Source organism: Cuculus canorus, chromosome 4 (genome assembly GCF_017976375.1).
Source record: "Cuculus canorus isolate bCucCan1 chromosome 4, bCucCan1.pri, whole genome shotgun sequence".
Classification (NCBI taxonomy): Eukaryota; Metazoa; Chordata; class Aves; order Cuculiformes; family Cuculidae; genus Cuculus; species Cuculus canorus.
The window spans coordinates 65,926,248-65,950,325 of NC_071404.1; the positions used below are offsets into that span (position 1 = coordinate 65,926,248).

Here is a 24,078-nt window from a genome sequence, read left to right on the forward strand (position 1 = left end):
TTTTACTGCTTATGAGCATCACAAACTCATGTCCTTTCAAATTAATATTATTGGTGGTATAAGTTGATATATATCCTTAATCTTAAAAATAAATAACCAAAAATAACAGTAAGAGGAGGAGGGAGAAAGAGCTTTATTACATGTGATTGCAGATCAAAACAATTTTTTACGCCTACAGGGGTTTGAGAAAAAGTACAACAAAACATAACCTTCAATGAGATGTAATTGATGGATGATTTATGGGCTATTTGTGTAGAAGCACTAAGCATGATAAAGTCTCATCTTGATAAATCAGCTCAAATTCCACTAGTGCCATTAATAAATCAAGAGCAGGTCAGCTCCACTCTTAATGTTATTATTATGGTGCCTTCTGTCTGCTAATGCAAGTTTTAACATCTTCACACATTAGTGTGAGACAGATATATATATATATCTCCTTAGTGAATTAATTAGCTAGCAGGATTTTGCATCCTTCAATTAACAGGCAGGACATCTCCGCATTCTCTTCCTTGCATTCCTACAGCTTTCTACAGGAAATGTTTATAATACATGGAAGAACAAATTTTAATGCTATGATAAAACTGAGACAAATTAAGATGCCAGCCGTTCTAGAAATGGAAGTTTTCCCTCTCTCCTTCTGCAATACCCTGTACTCAACCCATTCCCTTCACTCCCCAGCTGTGCAGGTCACTCTCTCCCTTGTGCCGACACCAGCACTTGTCTAATTGTGAAGTAGGTTGATGCAATTCACTATCCCAGCAGAACTTAAAAACACCAACAAAAAACCCATCACCCCACGCTACACTGCTTTGAAAACAAGCCAGAATATCTGTGGGAACATTCAGCAGAATCGAAAGGCATTGAAATGCTTTAAGTTGATTTAAATACAGTCAGAAACATCAAAGCCAAATAAAAGGTATGAGGAGAAAATAGGATGATCTGTCTCCCTTCTGATAGCTGCCAGTTGCTAATTTGGCTCATTCACCCAAGACTTTAGGACACATTTGTCAGCTTAAGAACCATTAAAATTATCAATTAGTCTGATTTCTACTTCAAGTTAGTCTAACTAGCTCCTACACACAAGTAATTCTCCACATTTTCGCTGTGCTGGTCAACGGTCATCTGCAGAAAGGGTTGGGCATTGTATTACATTTAATACCTATTAAACATCTTAAAACACGTTAAATTTCTACTTGTAATATGAAGCATCTTTAAGACGACACAAGAATGATTTTTTTTTCATAGGGTGTTGATGTCTCCTGAAGCAGAAGCAGGTTCTGGTTAGCATGCAAACTCCACTCATTACACCTTATATCTAAGACAACGTAACAGAGAGAGACAGAGTACAGATAAAAACTGAGGAGAAACAGCTTCTACAGACTTAGAGATCATTTGGAAGAGAAGGCGACTGAGGAACATACCAAAAGATACACTGGGGAATTTAGAAATCTTCCTACAAGTACTGGCATGCTAGTCTGAGCGGCTTTTTCTGTTTTAAATAAAATCAACACAGTAGTTTCAACAAAAGAAAAACCCAAACAATTTCAATAAGGCTATGAACTATTATTTAGTACTAATTTTGCCAATAATAGAAAATTAAGATCTAAAAAACTATGCCTAAAAGCTATATTGGCCAGACACTGGCATACACATGGTCCCTGCTCTGCAGAGTTTACAAAAGTGCTCATGAGACACTTCCCTAAAAACCAAACCACTTTATGTAAATCGCATATTTCAGCGCCGAACGTAGAAGTGCTTATTAAACTGAACGTTCACCAACTTCCTACCTCTGCATTAATCAAACATTAAATAGACTCAGGAATGAGATGATGTAGTATGAAGCTTTACTCCCATGTGCTTAATCTTCCCAGAGAATTCACAAACGGTTGAAGCATGACAAAGATTTGCAGGTGTTTATAGGCTGAGGTTCTCACTTGGCAGTCACCACTGCAGCCTCGGAGCACCTTGCAAGCGCTAAAACCAACATCATCAATCACCTCTCCTTCCTTCCTTCCTTCCTTCCAGCAGGTAGGCGTAAATTACCTGACTTGGATCACTGGGCTGGAGGGGAGGGAAACAGAAGCAGGGCAACTGAGAAAAGCTCACTGGAGGAGTTGAATGCTTCATGTCAAATATTCAGAGCCTGCGGTCATTCTTGTACCTCTTTTGACACACAGCTCCAAAGCCAAGGTCCAACTCTCACAAATTCTGGCTCCTATATGCAAATATTTTACATTTACTGCACAGATCTGTGGCCACAGTAAAACACCTGCTGCAGAAATCCATACACGCAGAACAACAACTATCTCTGACTGCCAGGGCTATTCCTCCTGAGGGCTTGGAACAGCAAGACAGCCTATGGGAAAGGACCTCGGCAACATACAGGACATCAGTGTGATGATCTTATAGGGACCTGCATTGCTCAGCAGGCAATCTACAGCAGGTTTGGAGCAGATGAGGCTTTTCAGGGTGTGATCTTGGTTCTTGCTAACGGAAATAATCCCGCCTGGCCATCTGAAGTGCATGGCTCACTATGGAGGATAGGATGAGACGCTAACTCCTAAGCAGAAACAGATGGAAACATTTATTATCGTGACTCTTCTGCACTCACAGAGCAGTGGGGGTCTAAAGGGTCTGAATGCTGCAGGCTGACAACATCCCTCTGCAGTGGGGGATGTTACAGAACAGGAAAGTTATCTGAAGCATACTTTTCCATCAAGAAATCAAGCTCAGCTTTTGTCTCCTGCTGTTATATCAGGAGTTCCCAGTTAAATAGCAGTAATATTTAAATAGTTTTTGTTACATATGACTCTTCCTTGGGAGCCATGAGGAAAAAAAAAGTTATTCTCACTGCTTTATTTCCTTACTATTATTGCTCATAAAAATTTACTTCATGTTTTGTGACACTAAAGCATACACCGATTCTTCTTGGAACTATACATCTATGAGCTGGGTATTTTAGCAGTTCTCTGGCAGCCTTCCTGTCTCATTTAGTGCTCCTTTCCAGAAAAGATTCAAAATAGGAAAGATTTTAAGTTTATATCTGCACATGGGATAAAATGCTCATTTCCTGTTTTCAGTAAAGAAAAAAAGGATAAAATCATAAGATCACTTTATCATACAGACGACACTGTGTTCAGTGGCTGTGGAAACGACTTAACACTTCTTTACTCAATTATAAAGAGTGCTAATCTCTTTCACCCTTGCAAGGATTTCTGTCGTTATTGAATGGAAGCTATCAGTAAAAACAATGCAATGGGAAAATACCAGGCTCAGTAGGAGTTGGCGAGCACCAGACATAACTGTGGGAGTGACTCCCACAGTGGGTTCTGGCTAAGATATGCCAGTTATGTGTTCTTATTTTATCTTCATTATAAACTGGGTTTTTGACAAACATCCTCCCCCCATACAAAGTTATTGAGCTAGGAAGTGCACAGGGTATTTAGCAACTGAAAAATATTGGTAAGGGAGGTTTTTCTTACTGTTCTCTTAAACCAACCAGGAATGGCTACTCCTATTTTGTATCTTTAACTAAATGCTTATCCTGAAAAATGGGGACTCAAGTGCTTTATACATATAAAGGCACTCTCCCTTGCCACAAGCAGTGACCCCACTTCAGTGAGAGGTGCTGATCTGGATAAGGAAGGGCACCAGTCTGCAGCTGAACTGGAAGCCCAGCGCACCTGCCTGGCCCCAACTCTTTTAGCCTTGTCTCTGCTCACCCCTCCCTCACCACTCACGTAGCAGCAGCCTTGGCTCGGTCAGCTCACTTACAACAGCAGAAGTAATAAACCCTTGTTTAGTTTATTGCTGCATCTTTAAAATCCAGCACGATATTTGTGACTCGTCAGAAACTATAATCTCTGTAAGCATCCCAAGTGAATAGAATCACACCTGAGACCAGTCTGGCCTCACTTTTTCACTTGCTATAGAAGAGATGGATTGAAAAGAACCAGTTTAGCTCCCTAACATCTGCTCAGCAAATGCTCACATAAATCAGGATGCAGAATATAGGATATTTGCCACACCCTAAATAGCAATAGTCATGCAAGATGAAGCGCAGAGTGAAATCCTGGACTTGATGTACATGGCAGGACTCCCATTAATTTCAAGCAGGCCAATATTTTAACACAGATTGTTACCAGATGGTAGATTTTAGGATCAATTGACAAATGCAATTAAAAGCAAAAAAAAAGAATTAGCTTATGAGATATCTGCATTAATTGCATTCATATTATTGAAAAAATATACAAAATTGATGTGTCTTCCAGTAACAACTATGACTGCTCTCTTTAAAGTTTTAAAGTATCCATTTTCACTCAGAAAACCTCTAAATTCTACTAACCAATACAGCTTCTTCCCTAAGCAAGCAGATTTTCCATACCAATGTGATTTTTAAACATAAAAGATGCTATTTTTTAATGTTATATAAGTCAGCTTATTTCAATAAATACACCACCTTATTCACACTAAGATCTTCTCCACGTGTTGAACAGAATTTTTTCTATTAGAAGCAAAGTAGCAAGGATAAAAACTGGGACTTGTTTCCAAGACAGTACTGATGTCTCCTAAACTAAATTCAAACCAAACATCAGCTAATACTGTAAGCTTAGAGGTAACACTACAAGTTCATCCTCAGCTTCACAGTGCAGTTGTTGCTTTTTTTCCTTTAAGTCCTTAAAAATAATAAAGATATTTCCTTCGGACAGTTATTCTTAAATTCATCCAAGACTGAGAGGAATTACTGTAACTCATGCTTCTCAGTACGATTGTTTCAGATTGTAAAGTAACGTTCCTAAATATATAGGCAGAGGTCACATTATTAAAATACTTCTATAACCCTAAGGGAGGATTAGAACACCTTTTTCTCTTACATGCAGCATCTTCATGCTCCAGAAGAAAGGTTAACAGTTCACTGTGAGCAAATGCAATTGGAATACTGGGCAGCATTTTACCCAGGACAAGTTTGAGATACTCTCCCATAGTTAATTTGAAACATTTCTTATGGGTCTGTTCATATTTTCTCATTGGCTCCATCTAATTTTCTCACAAAATAAGCAAAGGGATTGTTATTTTTAAACTGCTGGCCACAAACTCCATTTGATGTCTCAAAAGACAAGCTAGTCTTTCCCATTCACGCTACATCACCCACGAGGACTCTAGAAATTTCATCTCCAGTAAATTATCTCATGTCCAGCCTGACTGTTTTGGCTCTGAAGCAAGGTAGACACTAAAAGATTATTAATAAAAACACTTTTTCAGCCACTCTGATAAGATTTTGCCTACATACAAAGAGGCAGAAAACACTTCGATTATACCATGGACTTTCCTGAGACCTTTAAGATACCTGTAGCACCAGCAGTCAGCCACTCATCCTGACAGTCCTGGCACCAGCAGCTCAAATCGGAATGCTGACCAACTTCCATGTTTAAGGCCTTCACTAAGCTATTCAGTGTAAAGGAGAGACAGGAGTATTGCCACAACTCCAAACTGTGTGAATGCTAGTTCAGCATTTCCTGCAGACTCTTGCTTTGCATTCTTCCTCCACCGAATTATTTATAGTAGAAATTCAGCCATGCACTAATTCAAAGAAAAACCTACAGACCCAATCCCAGCCCAGTGTTCTGTAACACAAAATAAGACAATACAGAATAATTTGATGGGAATATCAACTAAAAGATAGCAGTGTCGTTAGTGCTCTCTGCTGGATAAACACATAATTACTCCAAGATGATTAAAGCACATCAGGGACCTCAGTAACAAAGTGATGTAAAAATAACCATATTTAAATCATTACTGACATGCATGCAGTGCATAAGATACAGTCTGTGTCCTGGAGAGATCTGCATCAGAATGAACAAGGTAGCTGCAAGGGACACAAGAAGGGGGAGAGTGGATATGAAGAGGGAAACCACCACACTGATGAAGCCATAGCAAGAAACGTTTCCCAAGTATAATAATTTATTCAATTGAATTGGTTTAAGGGAGAATATGATAAAAGAAAGAGTTGCCCCATGGACAGGGCAGAACTAGGGGAAACCACCACTACTAAACACAGAGCTGCTGAGAAAGCTGTTCAAATTACAGTTCTCCTTGGTTAGAGATACTGCAGTTTCTCTTAGCCAGTGAGTCTCTGGCTGCATCTCCCCAGTTTTTCATGAAGGCATTTAAGTTGGAAGAGGAGTAAAGAGAATAAACATGCTGGGTCCCAGAGTGACCTGAAGGAGAACATCTATCCTAAAAACATTTAAGGTTTGAGGAGGTTTCAGAGATGAGGCTATCTACGACCTAAAATAAGGTATCCATCACATCACATCATACCAATTCTTATTATACACACATCCATACATCTTTGTACATAAGAGCAGGCATCATCTTTTTTAAAAAAGCAGGTAGACTATTCAGGCAGAACAATTACTTCAAAAAAAATTACAACCAGATTAAGTTAAAAAGACAAAGCCCAAAACACTTCTGTCCAAAAAAAATTGCTTGAATACAATGCAGACAGATAAGAGGCTGGGCATTAGTTTAGTTCAAATCATAATCAACACACAAAGAGGTCACAATTACCTTGACCAAACAATTGCTATACTTTTCCTTTATGTATACACGATGTGAAGTTTCTAAGGTTTTGCTTAACCATCTTCTCTTTGGTCTCAAAGACTAGGAAATCCACAGCTCTGCATACCCACACATTCTGCAGCTCTTGTTCACCTTTCATTCCAGTTTCTCCTTCCCCTTTTTTAAAATCCTCTGGTTCTTTTCACCAAATCCTCTCCAAAGCTCAGCATTCATGCCCATTCCCAGAAGACAAGCCAGGGAATGTCAAAGAGCTGCTGTAGTTCGTTCATCCTGGTCTCTCCCATTCAGCACATCCTCAGCACCAAAGGGGACCAAGTAAGATCAAGATGAGTTGACTTAAGTTTAAAAGCAGCCTTATAGATTAAGCAGTTACAAACTTACTCAGTTGAAGTTTCTCCCAAGTCCTGGCTTATGTTACATATTCACAAATTCAGAAGAAATATTGACCACAATGTGCAAACTCCATGTTAGATTTGCTCCCAGGAAAACAAGTTTCAGAAAGAAATATTCTGCTCCTCCACAGCTGCGATGAAAGGAAACATTCTGCACCTATAACTACACTTAAGCCTGTGGTCTACGAACACTGAGTACATTTCAGGCCTAGTGTACTAAACACAACATTTGAGTCTATTTCTTCCACCTTAACACACCCAATCCTGTGAAAGCACAGGAGCAGCACACTCTTACGTGCTGCTATGCAAGATCACACTAACATTACCTAGGATCACATTCCAGGAACCAAGCCTTGCTTCCACAGAAACACTAGTAGCTGCTTTACAAAAATCACCTATTTGAGGCCCGTCTTTCTACTTCATATCCTTAGATTCATACTGCCCATTATCCCCACACATCTTCATTCACAGCAATCTCCAAACACAAAACACAGCGGAGAAACCCAAATGATCCACCTGGTTGCTTGTTTATACTGCAGCCAATTCCCTTCCCCAACTAATTCTGCATAACTGCTGTTTTCATAGTCTTATCAGGAGAAACCACTCTTGCAGCCCTGGTTAACTTTAAGCACAGCAGAGAAGTTGCAGCTCCTACTGGAGCCAAAGCATTTACTTTATTAAAAAAATATCATTAGGTCCTTTGTTATGTTAAAGCTTGATTTGTCTTTTACTTTGGCACCTAGTAGGTTCAAGTTACTTAATCAGGTCAAGAATAATTCTTCAATTAGCCTGAATAGGTCTTGGATCGAAGGGGAGGTTCCCACGATTTTATTCTCACAGGCAGCACCGAACTTAATCCTGAGACCACATGAAGACAGCTGTTTCTAATGCCACAGGGAGGTGTGGGCAGCCAACTAGAGGAGACAATTTCTAACTACACATTGTAAGGGTAACCCAAACCTTTCCCTTCCCTCTCACACAATTCACCACCCAGGAGTAGTTTACAGATTATTAACTGGCCTGTTAATTGTTTTGAGTTTCCTAAGTATTCTTGTAGTCAAGAAAAACAACCAAACCCAAAAATCTCCTTTCACCTTGTGGTCTGGGGAAACTTGAGGAGAAATACACAGAAGTTGAAAACAGCCTTCAAAAACCTTGAGTTTATTTACAGGAAGCCCGAATGTATCTGTGCCATAACTTCCACGTTCATCAAGAACTGCTGCGTTTCAAACAGTGATCATGTACTTTATTAATTCAACAAGTTGAAAGTAATTTCATCTTCTTTGAAGATTAAAGTAACACCCATTGTGAAGAAAACTCAAATGAAACATTGTTATATCACTGCAACTGAAATACAGACGAAATTCAGCTACTGCCTGCACTTACTTCTCCAGATCTAGTTGGCCCATTAAGAGTTCTCCGCTCTGACTCATTTTCCATGTTTGTGTTGAGATCCTTCAAGCTGAGATTTACAGGTATATGTTACAGTTCAAAGAAAACCTCATCACTGTTATATTTTAATAGAACATCTACCTTTCCACTCAAATCAAACAAAATCCTAAGTACTTCTAGACACTTGAGGCATTTAAAAACATCTCTTGACTTCTTTACGCAGCCCAATGCGTGTACAGTAAAACGCTCATTTGCCCCAGCCATTTTTAAAAACTGGTATGAAATACAATGAAACACTTATGCCAGTTTACAACAACAAGATTTAAGAACAGGCGTACTGCAAAATTATTTCAACTGTAGTTCAGCAGAACAAACACCATGAAAGATACAGCAAGAAAATTAAATAAATTCCTTTTATGGAGTCGAGCACTAAATACTATAATTCCTTAGAGAACATTTGAGAAAGGGCAAGTCATTTGAGAAATGATACTAGCCTTTAAAGCCAAGCACTAACACATTCCTGTGTTTGGCAAGGGATATGCCTTCCCCTCAGAAGTGGACTGGCTTTGCATCTCTGCAAACCACTTAAGGCTGACATTTTTTTTTTTTGTCATTTAATATACAGTGCAGGAAAACAGTGAAACAGTTTACAGCCCTTGCATCAAATTTTATAAGAACTCAGAATAAACACAGATTCAAAACATGGTCATGCAGCATAAAGTAATGTCAACAGTCTATATTCACTGAGTAAAAGAAACCATTATTACAAACATGTTAATTTTGATACCTGTTCCCATCAAGTTAAAACTCTTCAAGACTCAAAGAAGTGGTTTTCAAAGCGAGCTGCATACACCCCAGGGGGTGTGCAAGAGAACCCATTTAGGTGCAACAAGAAAGTATTTTTTTTGTACCATTAATAAATAAAATTTTAAATAATTTAAAAATAGTGTTTATATAATCTTCATTTCATACTTTTTCCAATATCTACTCCTGTAATGTACATAATATATTAGGACAGTAGTACATATATAATTTATAAATATACATATACTGGGTGCACACTTAGAATTTTTTTACTGACAGGGGCATGCAATCAAATAAAGCGTGGAGACCACTGGCCTCGAGGATGCTGTATGATACTATAGCTGCTAGGCCTATCATACACCCTACTGCAGAATTAACTTTTTAATGTGAAACTGAAATACTCTCCTCAGCAGTGTAATTTCAATATGCCTATTGGGAGGCTTTTCCCCCTCAAGCATGCCAATACAATGGAAATTTCAGAAGAATTAGACTTGGATAACAAAACAGCTTTGACAGAGTATCTTTTGGTGGAATTACAACTTTGTAGCAGATGCATGTGAAGTTACCATTAAAACATACACAACTTCTAAACCAGATTAGAGCCATTCTTTCCTTTTTTCCTTTTGCAGTTCAATGGTCTCATTTTGGTCTTAGACCAGCAATTCTCCTTCATCTTCTTCCCACACCTCGACTCCATATGCAAACACTGGATTTCTGTGTGTTGCTTGCCACAGATATCAGACTCCATCCTTAAGTCACCTCCTCTGGGCCTGGAGGTGCTGTTAAGGGGGTTGGGGACTGTGCCCCATGTGAAGTAGGACCTGAACAATGGGGCTGGCTGTCACATCTTTAGCTCCCCACTGCAGAGACACACTCTGAGGTAGCACCTCTCAGGGTGGCTGCCTCTGGCCACACACAGATGACAGTGGAAGTCCCAAATGGCCACCCAGCAAGGCACAGCTCACAGTTGCCAGCTGCTCTTCCCACTTAGGTGTCCAGGGAAGCCAGCCAGCAAGTATCTCAGCATTTCAGTACATGTGGTAGCGTTCAGTTTACCAAGGTGGCAATGGCAGATTGTGCATTGATGTGCCTATTTCAGCAGTACAACTAATTCCTAAAAATATTACCTGCACTGGAAATAAAAAGAAGTGCATATCCTGAAATCACATATCTGCCTAGATTCCAGCACACATTTAAAACAGAAGTATTTTTCCTAAAGGAAAGCAGCATATTGTATCTATAAAAGTTCACTTCTGCTTCACCCTGGCTAGTTTTAAGTTTGTTTGTTTTCCCTTTGATCTTGATACTTTCATTCAGGCACAGACTCACAGGAGGTTGCATGTGCATTTAAAAAAATTAAAACGCATGTGTAGAAAGCCTGTGCTACACAACACATCACAACTGCCACACTGATCACAGCCAGAGCTCAACTCACTGGCCAAGTCTCTTTAGCTCATTTGCTGAAACAGGGATACTCACTAATTCCCTACATCAACACAGAACAGTGTTGTACATAAGCCAAAGACTGCAACACAATTTTCAGTTCTCAACTGTTACATTTGACCTGACACCTATGTAATTTAAGAGCATATTACTCATAGTTAAGAATTCAAGTTAAGGCAGATCGAGGATAACTGGCTGTAAGGAACATGAAAGTTTAAGATCATCTATTCTGATCTCTTGTTTAGATCATAGATCATTTGCTCACTCAATTTGCTTTTGATTACAGCCTACTGAGAATAACAAGTACTACAACCTATTACATCTCACACTAGGTCGTTAGCCAGGGTATTTTTATGCCTCAATCCCCTAAATCAGAGGCAAACACCACCCAAAATTGAGCAGTCAACCTTTGTTGTTATGTTGTAGTTGAGTATTCCCTTGATTTACCATTTAATATTTGAATCTTAAAAACAAAACTGACAATGTGTCAAGATTGGAAACCCAACAGAAGAGCAAAACTCTAGGAAAGGACTCAAAGGGACCTCTATCAAGTCTAGTTGCCTACTCTTCAGGCACCACTTTGCATTTTATTCCTTCCATAGATATACTTGGCTCTTCCTTCAAAGTAGGTTTCTGCCTGGAAGGCTGTTCCAGAATTAGTCCCAGTAATTAGGAAATTTGTTTCTAATCTAAATCTTATTTACAGAAATTTTATACCCACTTGCTTTTGTTCTAGCGCTCCTTTGGCTCACAGTGCTTCTGCCCTTCACCTGTCATTTGTACAGCAGAAATTAAATAGTATTTTGACTCCATGAACAACCTTACCGTGACAGATTTTTTTAAAAAAGGCTTACCCATGAAATTAAATTTCCAGAGCCTATGGAAGATAAAAAAAAACTTTCCAGAGAAGGGAACAAGGGGGAAAAATGAAGGAAAAAGAGCTAGCCAGAAAATGCGATTTGTTTAGATAACCAAAACAGCCTCCTCTTCTCATCCTGGATAGTGGGGCTTATAGATATTGTAATTATTGTTACAGGGGTGACACTCACTGTAATGCTTCACATGACAAACCTACAAAATGAACTGTATGTAAAAAAATTAATACAACTCTACGGACCATTAAAACAAAGACCAAAACACAACCTGTCTTGTTAAAAGGAAATAGGATTTTAAAAGACATACCACTCTTGAATTGGTGCAATAGTGTGTCATTCATAAGAAGAAACAAAACCCCTTAAGCTTCAGAAACAGTATTATGTATTTCATATCCTTCTACTGACTCAACTCAGATAGAAAACAAAATAAGAATGGAGCCAAAAAAGTCAATAAACACCATCCAGCATTCGCTCTCAGGCAACAGAAATCAAAGTACCATATGTACATTGTTCTCTCATATTGTGTCCAGAAGACGGGAGTATGCAATATCATTACTGTAAACAAATTTAAAAGTGTACATTTTTGAAGTAGGAAATAATTCTCCACTTTCACTAGTCTTATGGAAAACTTCCAAGTAAGGTATGAATTCAGCAACAATGGTTGTCAGGTCAGCAAGCAGATTTGCCAATGGGTATTCTGAATATTAAAACCTATTTATAAAACCCAAAGTAACTGCACCAATAGAAATCAACAAGGGGAAACAAAAGTTATTTTCAGTTTAAGACACACCATAATTTTATACCTAAGAAGATCCAACCTTATTGGCATTACTGTCATATAAAATTTCCACATTTAACACCTAATTTAGAAGAGGCAAACAAGGGTATAGAAAGCCTTCTAAGAGCTCATACAATAAATATAGTACAATAGGTACACAAAACTCATACTGTGTGTTATTTTTAGGTAGGCTACATAATTTGTATTTTTAGTGTGAGAACAAAAATAAAACTGACCTTTACAAATTTATGATTTCATACAGAGTAAAAACACTTGTCCTTGCTTCTACATACTAGTGTGTTTTAAAACGAACAGTAAATTATTAGAAAGTACTCCATTGTAATGCCAACAGACAACAGCTTTTTAGCGTGCCCTCATAATGTGGGAGAGAAGTCAAATTAACATGTCATATAAAACACTTTAAAACCAGAGCTGACTGGCAGAGAGGGCTAAAAGGATATAAAAACCTCTTAGATTGAAAGAGAATTTCAAGGTGAACTGAGCTTTCAAGAAAACCTCATCCAAACACAATGAAATGAGAATGTTCCCCACATTAGTCTCATAACATTCCACATTTCCACAGCTGAACCCCCGCCCTGGTTCACAGACCTATAACAGAGATAGCAATGAAAGCGTAGGTCAAAGCAGAGTTTGACAAACTGTTAAAACAAAGCTTGGAAACTATTAAAAAGTTAGAGAGCTGCTCTAGCCTTCTTGAGCAGTAACATATAAATTTACAGTAGCGCAAATAGCATAGTTTTAGTGATAATATAAAAATAGCTTGCAAGCTAAGTTACCTTTCAGACTAAACTCCATATATTCGATACATGAACAAGGTTTAATTTTCTCAACTTAATTTATGCTTTTTAAAGGCATTTTCTAGGAAATATGTTTATTCTGTACAGTTAAGCTAACACCTGCCAGATTTGCATGCTTTTTAAGGATGCACTTTGCCACCTAGCAGAATATAAAACCACAGTAAAACAGTGCAGATTTTTGTAAAAATAATTCTAAATAAATTTACACTTCACTATAAGATTATTCAAGTTAAGAATTAATCACCAGATTCAACAGTGTAACTCCTTTACTTCTGTTATCCCATTGCACATCAAAAACAAAGCTGCTATTTCTGCCCAGACTGAAAGAGTGGATCCTCAATCCCTGCCGACCAAACAAGCAAGCAAACACTGCTCCACAGAAAGCATCACAGAATCACAGAATGATTTCGGTTGGAAAAGACTTTAAAGATCATTCAGTTCCAACCGCCTGCCATGGGCAAGGACCCCTTCTGCTGGATCAGGTTGCTCAAAGCCTCATCCAACGTGGCCCTGAACACCTCCAGGGATGGGGCATCCATGACTTCTACAGACACTTAAAACCCGAATTCACCAGAAATTTCTCATTACAAGCAAAATAAGAAGGCAAAACCTCGAAGTACTCTTAGAAGCATCGATTCTCACCAAGGATCAACATAGGTAACCTCTCTGATTTCCCAAACATAGCTCAGTATTTATGATCAGCTTTTTCTTAGCAATGCAGGCCACCTAATTTATACATCCATCACCAGGCATGTATTTCTTCAACCAAAAAATAATGGGCCACACGTTGCATTTCAAACTACCAGATTTTTACTTCTGGAAATCTAATAGCTTTCTATAAGTGTACTGATTTCTAATATTGTCTAAAAAAATTGCCTACTAATGCATTTCTCTCCTTTTCTGCAGCCTCAGAAAGTTTGTTTTAAATTACGGTACTGCAAGGCACATACAGAATCTATTCCTTTCCAACAAACAACAGATATATTCCCTGAAATTATTTTAAAATTCTCAAAACAGTTAGAAATGCTACAAAGTTAATTTCTATTTAAAAACTGTTCCTACAGAACATGCACTTTTTTGGAAAACAACTTAGCAAATATTTATAAATTCATTTTTCTTTACATTTACACTGGAAATATATTGAATAATTTTTCATCTGGAAAGTACTGTATCATGTCACATTTAAGTTATTGCCTTCGTTGTAAATTGCATCATCTCTGGAAATCCATAAAGGTACTGGACTTGAAAATAAGGTGGAGCTGAGAGACTACGTATGCAGTTTAGCCCATCAGAGAGGACTTTCACATAAACCAATACTGCCAAAGTAAAAAATGAAGTTTCTTCATTCAGTGGATGAGGATAATAGAAACCGATACAAGTGCATTTGCTCAGTATAATGCAGTGTCATTAGCAACTACTTAAAAATGGCCATTTTTTTGTCTTTTGGGCAAGCATATCTTACTATAAAAGCAACTGAATTTTTAAGAGGTAGTTTTTTTTCCATTATGCGCTTATTTATTTCAAATAAAACAACCAAAAAAATCCCAACATTTGCTTTTGCACAAGGATTAAGTCTCAAAACTTCATATGATATCTGACGAAGTTCAATATTTTAGTTGTCCTCAGCAGTACTGGGCTGCTTTGGAACCAGTGTATTCCAGGTTGTCTTCGTAGTCAAAATACTAATCTACCAACAGTACTGAACCCACCCCCTCCTCCTCCACCTGTAGGTCCACAACTTCCTGGAGGATCATTGTCATCAAATCCATTGGGTCGGAAAGAGCACGAGGCTGAGGCAGCCTGAAGTGCTTGCGTTCGAGCACTAAGCTCTTGCTCCTGAAATGAAAGAATAAAAACAATTTAAATAAAAAAACAACCTTATGTCCTTGAAGCTTATTTCTAGTAGTGCTTGAAACAGCTTTTAAAGCAACACCGCTAACTTCTGAACTCCTAAGTCTGAATGGCTTTGTTGAACTTGAAGTTGAGCATCCACAGACAATCAGAGATGTGTAATTTACTGAACATCAGTAAGTGTATGTGAATCATCATTAAATCCATTTAAGCTTATGCTAAAATCCTATTTTATAGCAACACAGGATGTTACTAAAGAATTGACTGCTAATCAAAATTTAACCAAATATTAGTTTTTATATATTTCACATGAATCTTCATCCTAGCAATTTTAAGATGCCCTTGCAGTTCATTGCCAAATAGAAAGGTAAGACCATTAAATCAATGTTAATTGTTTAAAAGACACTTTTATTCCACTCAATTGCATAGAATAAGAATGTACTCAGAAGGTAAAAAGATGGACAAGCTATTTAATTTGCATTCCATGCAGCTTAAACTTTCAAACTTTATTGCTATGCTAACTGTTTTAGCATCAGTAAGTCTCAGGAACTCTCAAGCATTCCATAAAATCAAAGTCAGTACCTACACAAGTAGCAGGAACAAGAAAGCATAGCCTCCTGCCAGCTACTTTTGCAGCTGAAAGCTCCTGTGGCTTCTTGGATATCTAAGAAGGGGATAAGCACAGGCTTTTCCCTCATTAGAGATATCATACACTGTTTATGTATGGCTCTGGCCAACTAGTATCATAAGCCTTGCAGCAATTTCTTGTCTTTAGTATGCCCTTCTCAAAGTGGCCAAGAGCTTAAAACATTGAGGGAGGGAAGGCAGGCATGGGGCTCTGGAAGACTGACAAGAAAGACAACAGACCTGTGCAAGCTTTATTTCTTTAGGAAACAAAAGTATTCAGGTGCTACAGCTCATACTGAAAGCCTCCTTCACCTGACACTTCATCACTACATACCTCTCTAAAGACGATTTTAACAGGGTTTTAGTAATTACATGGGTCACCTTGAACTGTTTCTGCTCTCCCCCACCTTCTGGTGAAAGCAAGGAACAGAGCCAAGAACCTGGAACGCTGTATTACACTACCATGAAAGCACTAAACTTAGTCTTGTCCATGTGCCTTCACAGGTGCTAAAAATAGTACTTATGGGTTTAAATTACTCTGCCCTCTTAGAAAAACAGAGCCTAAATTTGAAACTATTTTACACTAAAGGTTGAAATTCATAGTCGCTTCAAAAACTATATAAAATATATTTAGAGGTCACTGTCTACACAGATACGCTGGCCATACTCCTGAAGGACAGCATTATGCTATCTCCAGCAATATGTGGATTCTTACACAACTGGTATGACACATCAGAAGCTAAGTAAATTTACTGGGAATAACAAAAATATGAAGAACTTCCTTCTAGCATGATAAATAAACAGAATATTTTGATTAAAATAGCACACCTTGTATAAATGGCTTGTTTAATTGAAAAACCACACTGCAAAATTGTTTAGTTTAGAACAGAATTTCTCCTCAAAACTAAACAGTAGTAGACTCGTTGCACTGTACCTGGACTGGTTTTTCTTTTTTGGGTAAAATATTTCAGAAAAACATTTGTTTTAATACAGGACAGTACCAAATCAAAAATAGAGTTTTCCTTACTCTCTCCTCCCACTTTCATCTCTCTAGACAACTTTTTTTCTGGCAACTTTATACCTCTTAAATCCCAACAGTTGAGTTTTACCTAAAAAAACCTGTATTACAAAAGAATATGATCAGTGGATTATGCTATATTAAATCAAAATCTTAAAACTGCAGACAAAAGGAATAATAAAATCTTAGAGCAAAGAGGGGTCTTTCCAGATTTAGCTAGGAACGCAATTTATTTTAATTTGACTTACTGCTGTTACTGGATAGCACGACGTTTGGGTACAGGTATGCAGCTACATTACTTTATGTATTTTTTCTACTATGCAGCTTCCAGAACACTGCTGGCAACACTATGAGTGTTCTGCTGTCCCTAGGCTTCCTTCAGAGAGGGGACAAGCGAGAGGAGCAGCGCTACTGTGAACAGCAACAGCACAGTACCTCGCACCCAACTTATGCACAAGGAATGACTGAGCTCTGGAGACACTCATCGCGTTTGGTACAGAGCATAAGTGAGTTGCAACAACAGCTTTTGTCAAACACTTAGTAATACTGTGCAGAAGCACCCACAATGATCTGAGAGTAGGATAGACCTCAGCTGTGATCTCAGCTTCACCGCTACCACATGCAAAATATTTTCTATAATGGATGGAAGGGATCTCTCTCTATATATACATGAAGAGAAATACGCAGCAGTGATGAAATCACCAATTATTTAAGTTTCTTGAGAAAGTATTAGTATTAAAAATCACACACTATTTGTCTGTTAAATGCTAAATTATTTAGCAGTTTAAGATCTTCCTTGCTTTATTCCTGTTCAGTAGTTTGTGCTAAATGTGCCCATTTTTCTCCACTTAAGGCATATATTGACTTATTTAATTTAAACCTACATTAAATTACTCTAGTACAGCATACAGCACTGGCAGTTTGCCAAGAAATATTCTTGTTTCTAAAAGAAATGCTGAATGTTTTCAGGCAGATTGTATTTATCCCAACAAACACTAAATCATGCAAGTAAAACCTGGTAGTCAATACAGTTCTCTTCACCAAGAATGAGGCAGAGCACCCCTCTCTGCTTTCCACTTGTTCCCAGAATGGGATTTTTAATTTGTTTTAGCTGGACTGGGAGCAGGTTTTGTTATTTGAAGTGAAAACATTTTCGTTTACCATGCGGTAAACTGGTATGCAGTAGGAAAACAAAAGCAGCAAGCTAGAGATTTTTTTGGAATGTTTCTTCTAAAAACTGAAGGCATTCTCAGGACAGAAAAGTATATTCTTAACAGGAAAATACTAGTAGTTTAGAACTCTGAAGAATAATGAAATGCAACTTTTCAAAAATAAAATAACCTAATTGAGTGAATCACAATATTAGTATTAATATGAGAAAAACAATAACAGACCATTTCTAATCAGCCTCATGTAAACTGAGAAAAGGACAGGATTTCAACAGCTCGAAGATTAGTAGAGCACTACAAAGAAAGCCAATACTGAAGAATCCCAAACTGAAAGGTGAGTAAAAGATAATAAATTTTTAAAAAATAAATTTCAAAAAATATAATCTAAAACTCAAACAAAACCCACATACTTGGAATTATCTTCTTTTTCATTTTGAGGGGACTTCCTTCTAATTGTAAAGGAAAGGCTTTCAAGAAACTACTAACTTGGCTTTCATTTACATGCTGTATACATAGCGTATATGACTGCACACTTTTATATAACTTCAGCTACGTGTTCTGCAGAGAAAGCTTTGGTCTGAAAGGATATCAAAAAGCATTTTTTGTGTATATGCACCAAAAGTGACTAGCTTCTATAAAATCAAACTGATTTTTCACCGTTTCTACGGACACAGCAGTATTCAAAAAGCTTAAAATAACTAACTTAGCACATTCCAGAAATGCATTTCAACTGGTCTTGAAAATGTTAATTCAGATAAACATATTAAATAACTTCATTATATAACTAATTATTTTCTGAATATCCTCATAACGTTGCTTGTTTCATATGGCTAAAGCATCTATTCAGATTTGAAAAAAGCCTCTGTTATGTATACTCAGGTAATCACTTATTCCACTGATAACATTGAAATATGTGACCACAGGCTTTGGATTCAACAGCAAAATACACAAATAAGTAGTTACTAAGATTCCTAGTCTCTGTGGATGATGCTGTTCCTCCATTAACGTTTGGCTTTACATATAACAGGTTACAATTTCACTGCAGTAGCTGTACTACTTTTCTTCAGGCTCCAACTGGCAGGTACTGCATGGCCAGCAGGTCAAGGGAGGTGATCCTGCCCCTGTACTCTAATGAGGCCTCACTTACACTACTGCGTCCAGCTCTGGGGTCCTCTGCACAGGAAAGATACAGACCCGCTGAAACGTGTCCAGAGGAGGGCCACAAAAATGATCAGAGAGATGGAGAACCTCTCCCGTGAAAAAAGGCTGAGAGAGCTGAGGTAGTTGAGCCTGGAGAATAGAAGGTTCCGAGGAGACCTTACTGCTGCCTTTCAGCACTTAAAGGGGTGGTGATGGTTTTGAACTATCGGGGGTAGATTTAGACTAGATAAAAGGAAGAAATTTTTTTTCACTGAGGGTGGTGACACACTGGAACAGGTTGCCCAGAGAGGTGGTGGGTGCCCCATGACTGGAAACATTCAAAGTCAGGTTGGACAGGGCTTTGCGTAACCTGGCCTAGTGGAAGATGGATAGATGACCTTTGAGGGTGCCTTCCAACCCAAACTATTCTATGATTTTATGATCCGAGTTTGTTGCTAAAGCAGACGTTTTTTGTGCTACCCTGTGTAGTCAAGAGGAGAGGTGGCATATAAACAAAGATGGTTAGGGCACAAACGCTTTAACCATAAAGTCTGAAAATAGCAGAGTTCCAATTTAAACTCTGTTCTCTTGTTTACATTTATAAAATACCTGCAGCTATTATAACAGCTTTTCCACAGTGAGATTTAGCTGTTCTTTTCTATTCTGAATATACCCACTCTTTCTAATTAGAGCAGGCCTAGAACTCTTAAAGGAACAGCTTAACCCAAAGTGCAACCAATAAAACACTTTTACACCATCCAAAGAGCAATGCTCAAGGAAAACCATATCAAAATGTAGCGAATTGACAGCAATTCAAGAGGTGACTATAGCTAGGTGAAGAACTCGGAACACAGGGAATGCATGTCTGGCAGCGCTGGTCCCATACAGGGAGGCAGAACAGGCAGCAAAGGGAAAGTGAAACTTGACCACTAGCACCTAGTCTTCATTTTAGTGGTTCTAGCATTTGGGTAAGCACAGCTGTATAAATAAAATCCAAATTTAAGTGTGACTCCAAATAAAAGTGTACTAGTAAGAACACCACTAAGAAGTTTAAGTGTACTTTAGCTACCCTTGTAATTTAATAAATGCACTGAAAGTTAGAACTGTTGAAAAAGCCTGTCCTGCATCGAATTACAAATGGTTAAGGGACCTATGGAAGCACCTCCACCAAAAATTTAAACTGAAATGAAATTAATTGAAGCTGGTTTCCTATCCAATGGTGACAACCTTACTATGAACAGCCTAGCAACATCAACACGAAAACAAGATTGGTGATTTATAAGGTTAATATACCAGAATATTTAAATGCCAACTTCTTCTTTTAGACCATCTCTTGCGAGTTTTAAGGAGACCACTCCTCATATACAATTTCCATCTTACCTGCAAGTACAGTTTGTTATCTTTTGTAATTGCATCCATGAGGTCTTTTTGAAGGGGAGGGTCTCCATTTAACCAGAGTCCATTTGCCGAATTGGTGTTGAAGCCACAGGTGCTATTTTGTTTTTTGTAAAACAGAACATAGGCAGTGTCCTTTGGAAATCTACTGGTAATTTTCTGGACTGACTGAAATGAGGTAAATGTCACTCTGCTGTCATTGAAGAGAAACCATTCTCTTGGCATCTCAGTGTCCAGCTCGTTTTCTATAACAGTACAATGACTCTCCTCTGTCAACAACTTATCCTGGGGAGAAACTAAAGAAAGAGCTGTAGACTGGTGGCAGAGTCCTGAAGGCCCTGACCCAGTAACATTCCTAGCATATGAATAATAATGGCCACTTTCAGAGGATACACCAGAATGCACCACCACAGAGCTTAACACATAGGGCACCAGCTGTGGGCAGGTCACTTCATCAGCACCTGAGGGCTTCAATTTTTTAGCAAGGTTTTCTCCAGTATCAGAACTCTCAACACCAACAGACCAACCTCCTGAAACTACAGCTAGAGGGGATGTTGCTCTTTTGACTGGCAGTTCCAAAACAAGTGGCAGAGACACATTGTCCAAGATTTTGCGCCTTATATGACACTTTGGATCATACGAAAATCTCAGAAGAGTGAGAATGAGGTATTCAGGTTCCTCAATGATTTGCATAGTTTTCTCAGCATTCTGTAGAGAGGCACACTTTTCACAATAATATTTATTGTCTCCACTGAGGATCTCAGGTGCCAGGAAGTAATTCAGTAAGTCTGTAACTGACAGGGTGCTTTTACCCACTAGCCTCTGAGACATATCCCCACTCTCTTGAACTTTGTTGAGTTCAGAATTTATGGTATTCTCAGAGTTTGGCTCAGTAGAAATATCTTTCATGATTCCTTCATTCAGTACTGTATCACATCCACCATTTACTTCCAAATTGAGAGGTGTTTCTCCAGCAGGACTAGTTGCTGAAGTATCAGTTTGCACCGTGTAGTCATCTTTCACTTCAGAACACTCCATACATTTTGGGCCAATGTTCTCCAAGGAAGTTGGAGGACAGAAAGCCAGAGACAGATCTGTGAAAGCTTCTTCCTTTTGAGATGTACTTTTGCAGTTCAAACAGCATATATTAGTCTTCAATTTTCCTCCAAACATCTTCTCTATCAGAGTTCTTTCTTCACTTCCCATACAAGGTGCTTCAGTAAATACTTGTGCTTTATGGACAGCTTCCTGCGTCTGAGACTCTTCATTCATTATACTTTCGGAAGTCTTTGCTGCAGACAATGCTTTCAAGGTTCTCTCTTCTTCATGCAGCCTGAAGACAAAGAAAAGTAAATCCAAGTAGCTGTGCTATTTTCCAAATAAAGATTGCTGCACCATTTCAGACTTTTTCCAGTTACGCTAAAAAATATAGATGGTTAAGTGTCATACATTCAAAAAACCTACTTGTTATTTTTGATGTAAGCAAGTTGAACCATACAGGTCACTACTATACAAAACTGAGTATAAGAGAAGCAGAAATGCCTTTATTTAATGTGGGTTTCATTATATGTAACAGAACACAATGGATATACTAAAAAACTGGCATGTATTAAAAAAAACCTAACAAATAACTTTTTTTTTGTAATTTACCATTAGATTATTTTAATAAATCAGTGCTCCAGTTGACTGGTTCTGTATGTCACTTTTCTTTTTTAAGAGAACAAGCAGCTATTTATCTGGTGCCAGACTATTTCCAAAGAAAGGAAAAGGTCAGGATTTTGTAGCCAAGTTAAGAAACTACATCAAGAAAAAGCGAACCAAAACAGAAACGCAAGATGGGGCAGGGGGGGTCAGGGAAAAGAGAGCAGTATTTCACCATTGAGATAAGCGCAACATGCCATGAAGCAATATTGCTTGAGCCACATCTCAGCAAGCTGAAATTAAAGAGGGCTACCAATAAATTTAGGTATTTTTGTTCTATCTGTGCCAGTTATATTTGCTTGCTTATTAAGCTAGTTACAAATGCACGTATATCTCTGTATGACTTATCTGACCTGTATGAAATAGGGCTGTTTTCACCAAAATGAAATTCCAGATGAACAACTAAACTACTTTCAGCAACCAATTTTACAGTGGGTCCATGACTCTAACATAACACCCAAGTTTTGATTTCTAAAAATGGAACATTACTACTACTATAACCTGCTTTAAACGATGCGGATACAAGATAGTATCCAGATGTCACTACAGATTAAACCTATGAAGAATAGTGTTTCACAGACCATATAGAAAACCAGAGACAGCCAGGAACGAGGCCCAGAATTCTTGGTCTGCCCTTACATGTTCAACAGTGTGATCTAACTGTAGATTCACTCCTATTAACGGCATAACTGTACCTGTCTAGTAGGAATCTGAGATATTCTGAGCAATCCTGCTGGGATCGAGGGGTGAACCACGGTGGTCTGGAAGCCTCAAAGAAAATTCTAGGAGCATATGCCTCCCTCTGTTCATGTAAGAGAGGGATAGACAAGGTTACATAACTACTTAAATTGGTTATATTATTTCAATAACAACAACTTGACTTTGGACTGTATTACTGTAGAGGAACTGTACGGTACGCAAACATTTAAAGCACTTAATAACGGGAAGAGAGCACCATTACTTTTGTAGCAATAACCTCTAGTACAAAGATAAAAGTAGTTGATCCTGCAGGCACATGTGTAGTGACTATAAACCAGATGTTACGCATAATAGCTGTATAATACTCTTCTTGCTGGCAAGCTTTAAAAAAAATGTTTTCTTAAAAACAGCAGTTATTTCATAAGCCCCAATTTATTTTTAAGGTGAAACAGCCTCATCCCCTTCACAACAAGTTTACTGTTATTAGTCAAAGAATAAGTGTTCTACGCATTTCTAGTACTAGCAAAATATTCTGAACATTTAATAAAGTTCACTTCAGAATTTGAACTACAATAAAATTTAGCATAAAAAAAAAATCACTGCAGAAAGGCTCAGTTTCTCTTATAAAGTTACATAAAGTCGGCCTGTATATCTGACCAGGTCTTATTCAGATTTTTTCATTTTCGTTTCTTAAAGAAAACCTCTTACGACCCATATATCGAAACAACATAATGCCAAGATGTTTTACTCATGAAATACAGATTTCTCTAAGTCCATCCACACCATCTGAACATTTGGAGGCAGACTCAGTCCCGTACAAATATCTTGTATTTATATTTTTAACACACAGCATCAAGTCTGTTCCTAAATTTTGCTATGTAGACCTAGGCTTAAAAACCCCAGAAGAAATAAACTAACATACCTGGGTATGTGCCAAAAATGCAAAAAGATGCTGTAGTTTCCTCATTAGTGAATTACACCCATTTAGATTCAAAGATAAAACATGTCTCCTGAAACTGGGGAGGGAGGGGAAAAAAAAAGATAAACATTACTTTCCTTGCTAGATTTCTAACACAATGCAGTCATTGTTCCAGCTCAGATAATAATTTCAATTTAAAAGAAAGCACAATATGTAACATTTCCCTTCCATAACTGAGTTCTGCTATAGTGCAAATGCAAGCCTACTGCACAGTAGGAACCAATAATGAAAAAAATGTTTCTTTAATGAAACATTCTTTAAGAATGGACTAAACTATTTTATTTTTTTTTTTTTAACATCTTCCAGATTATAACAGAAACATCACCATAAACATTTACAACACTGAAGGGAGCATGGACAGTGAGGAAAGGGACTTGTCTTTCAACGCCAGAAAGAAGGATCAGGATTTTTAATG

General features: G+C 38.0%; 1 protein-coding gene across 1 annotated transcript in view; it reads right to left on the minus strand.

The window, feature by feature from the left end:
* Window positions 1-425: 425 nt before the first annotated feature.
* Window positions 426-24,078, minus strand: part of USP38 (ubiquitin specific peptidase 38) — a 36,184-nt gene continuing 12,531 nt past the window's right edge. Inside the window, exons 7-10 of the mRNA XM_009565175.2 lie at window positions 23,607-23,700; window positions 22,681-22,787; window positions 20,270-21,617; window positions 426-14,920 (exon numbers count right to left, since the gene is read on the minus strand). Coding sequence (XP_009563470.2) covers window positions 14,759-14,920; window positions 20,270-21,617; window positions 22,681-22,787; window positions 23,607-23,700 — 1,711 coding nt within the window. The 3' untranslated portion in view covers window positions 426-14,758. The remainder of the gene's footprint in view (window positions 14,921-20,269; window positions 21,618-22,680; window positions 22,788-23,606; window positions 23,701-24,078) is intronic.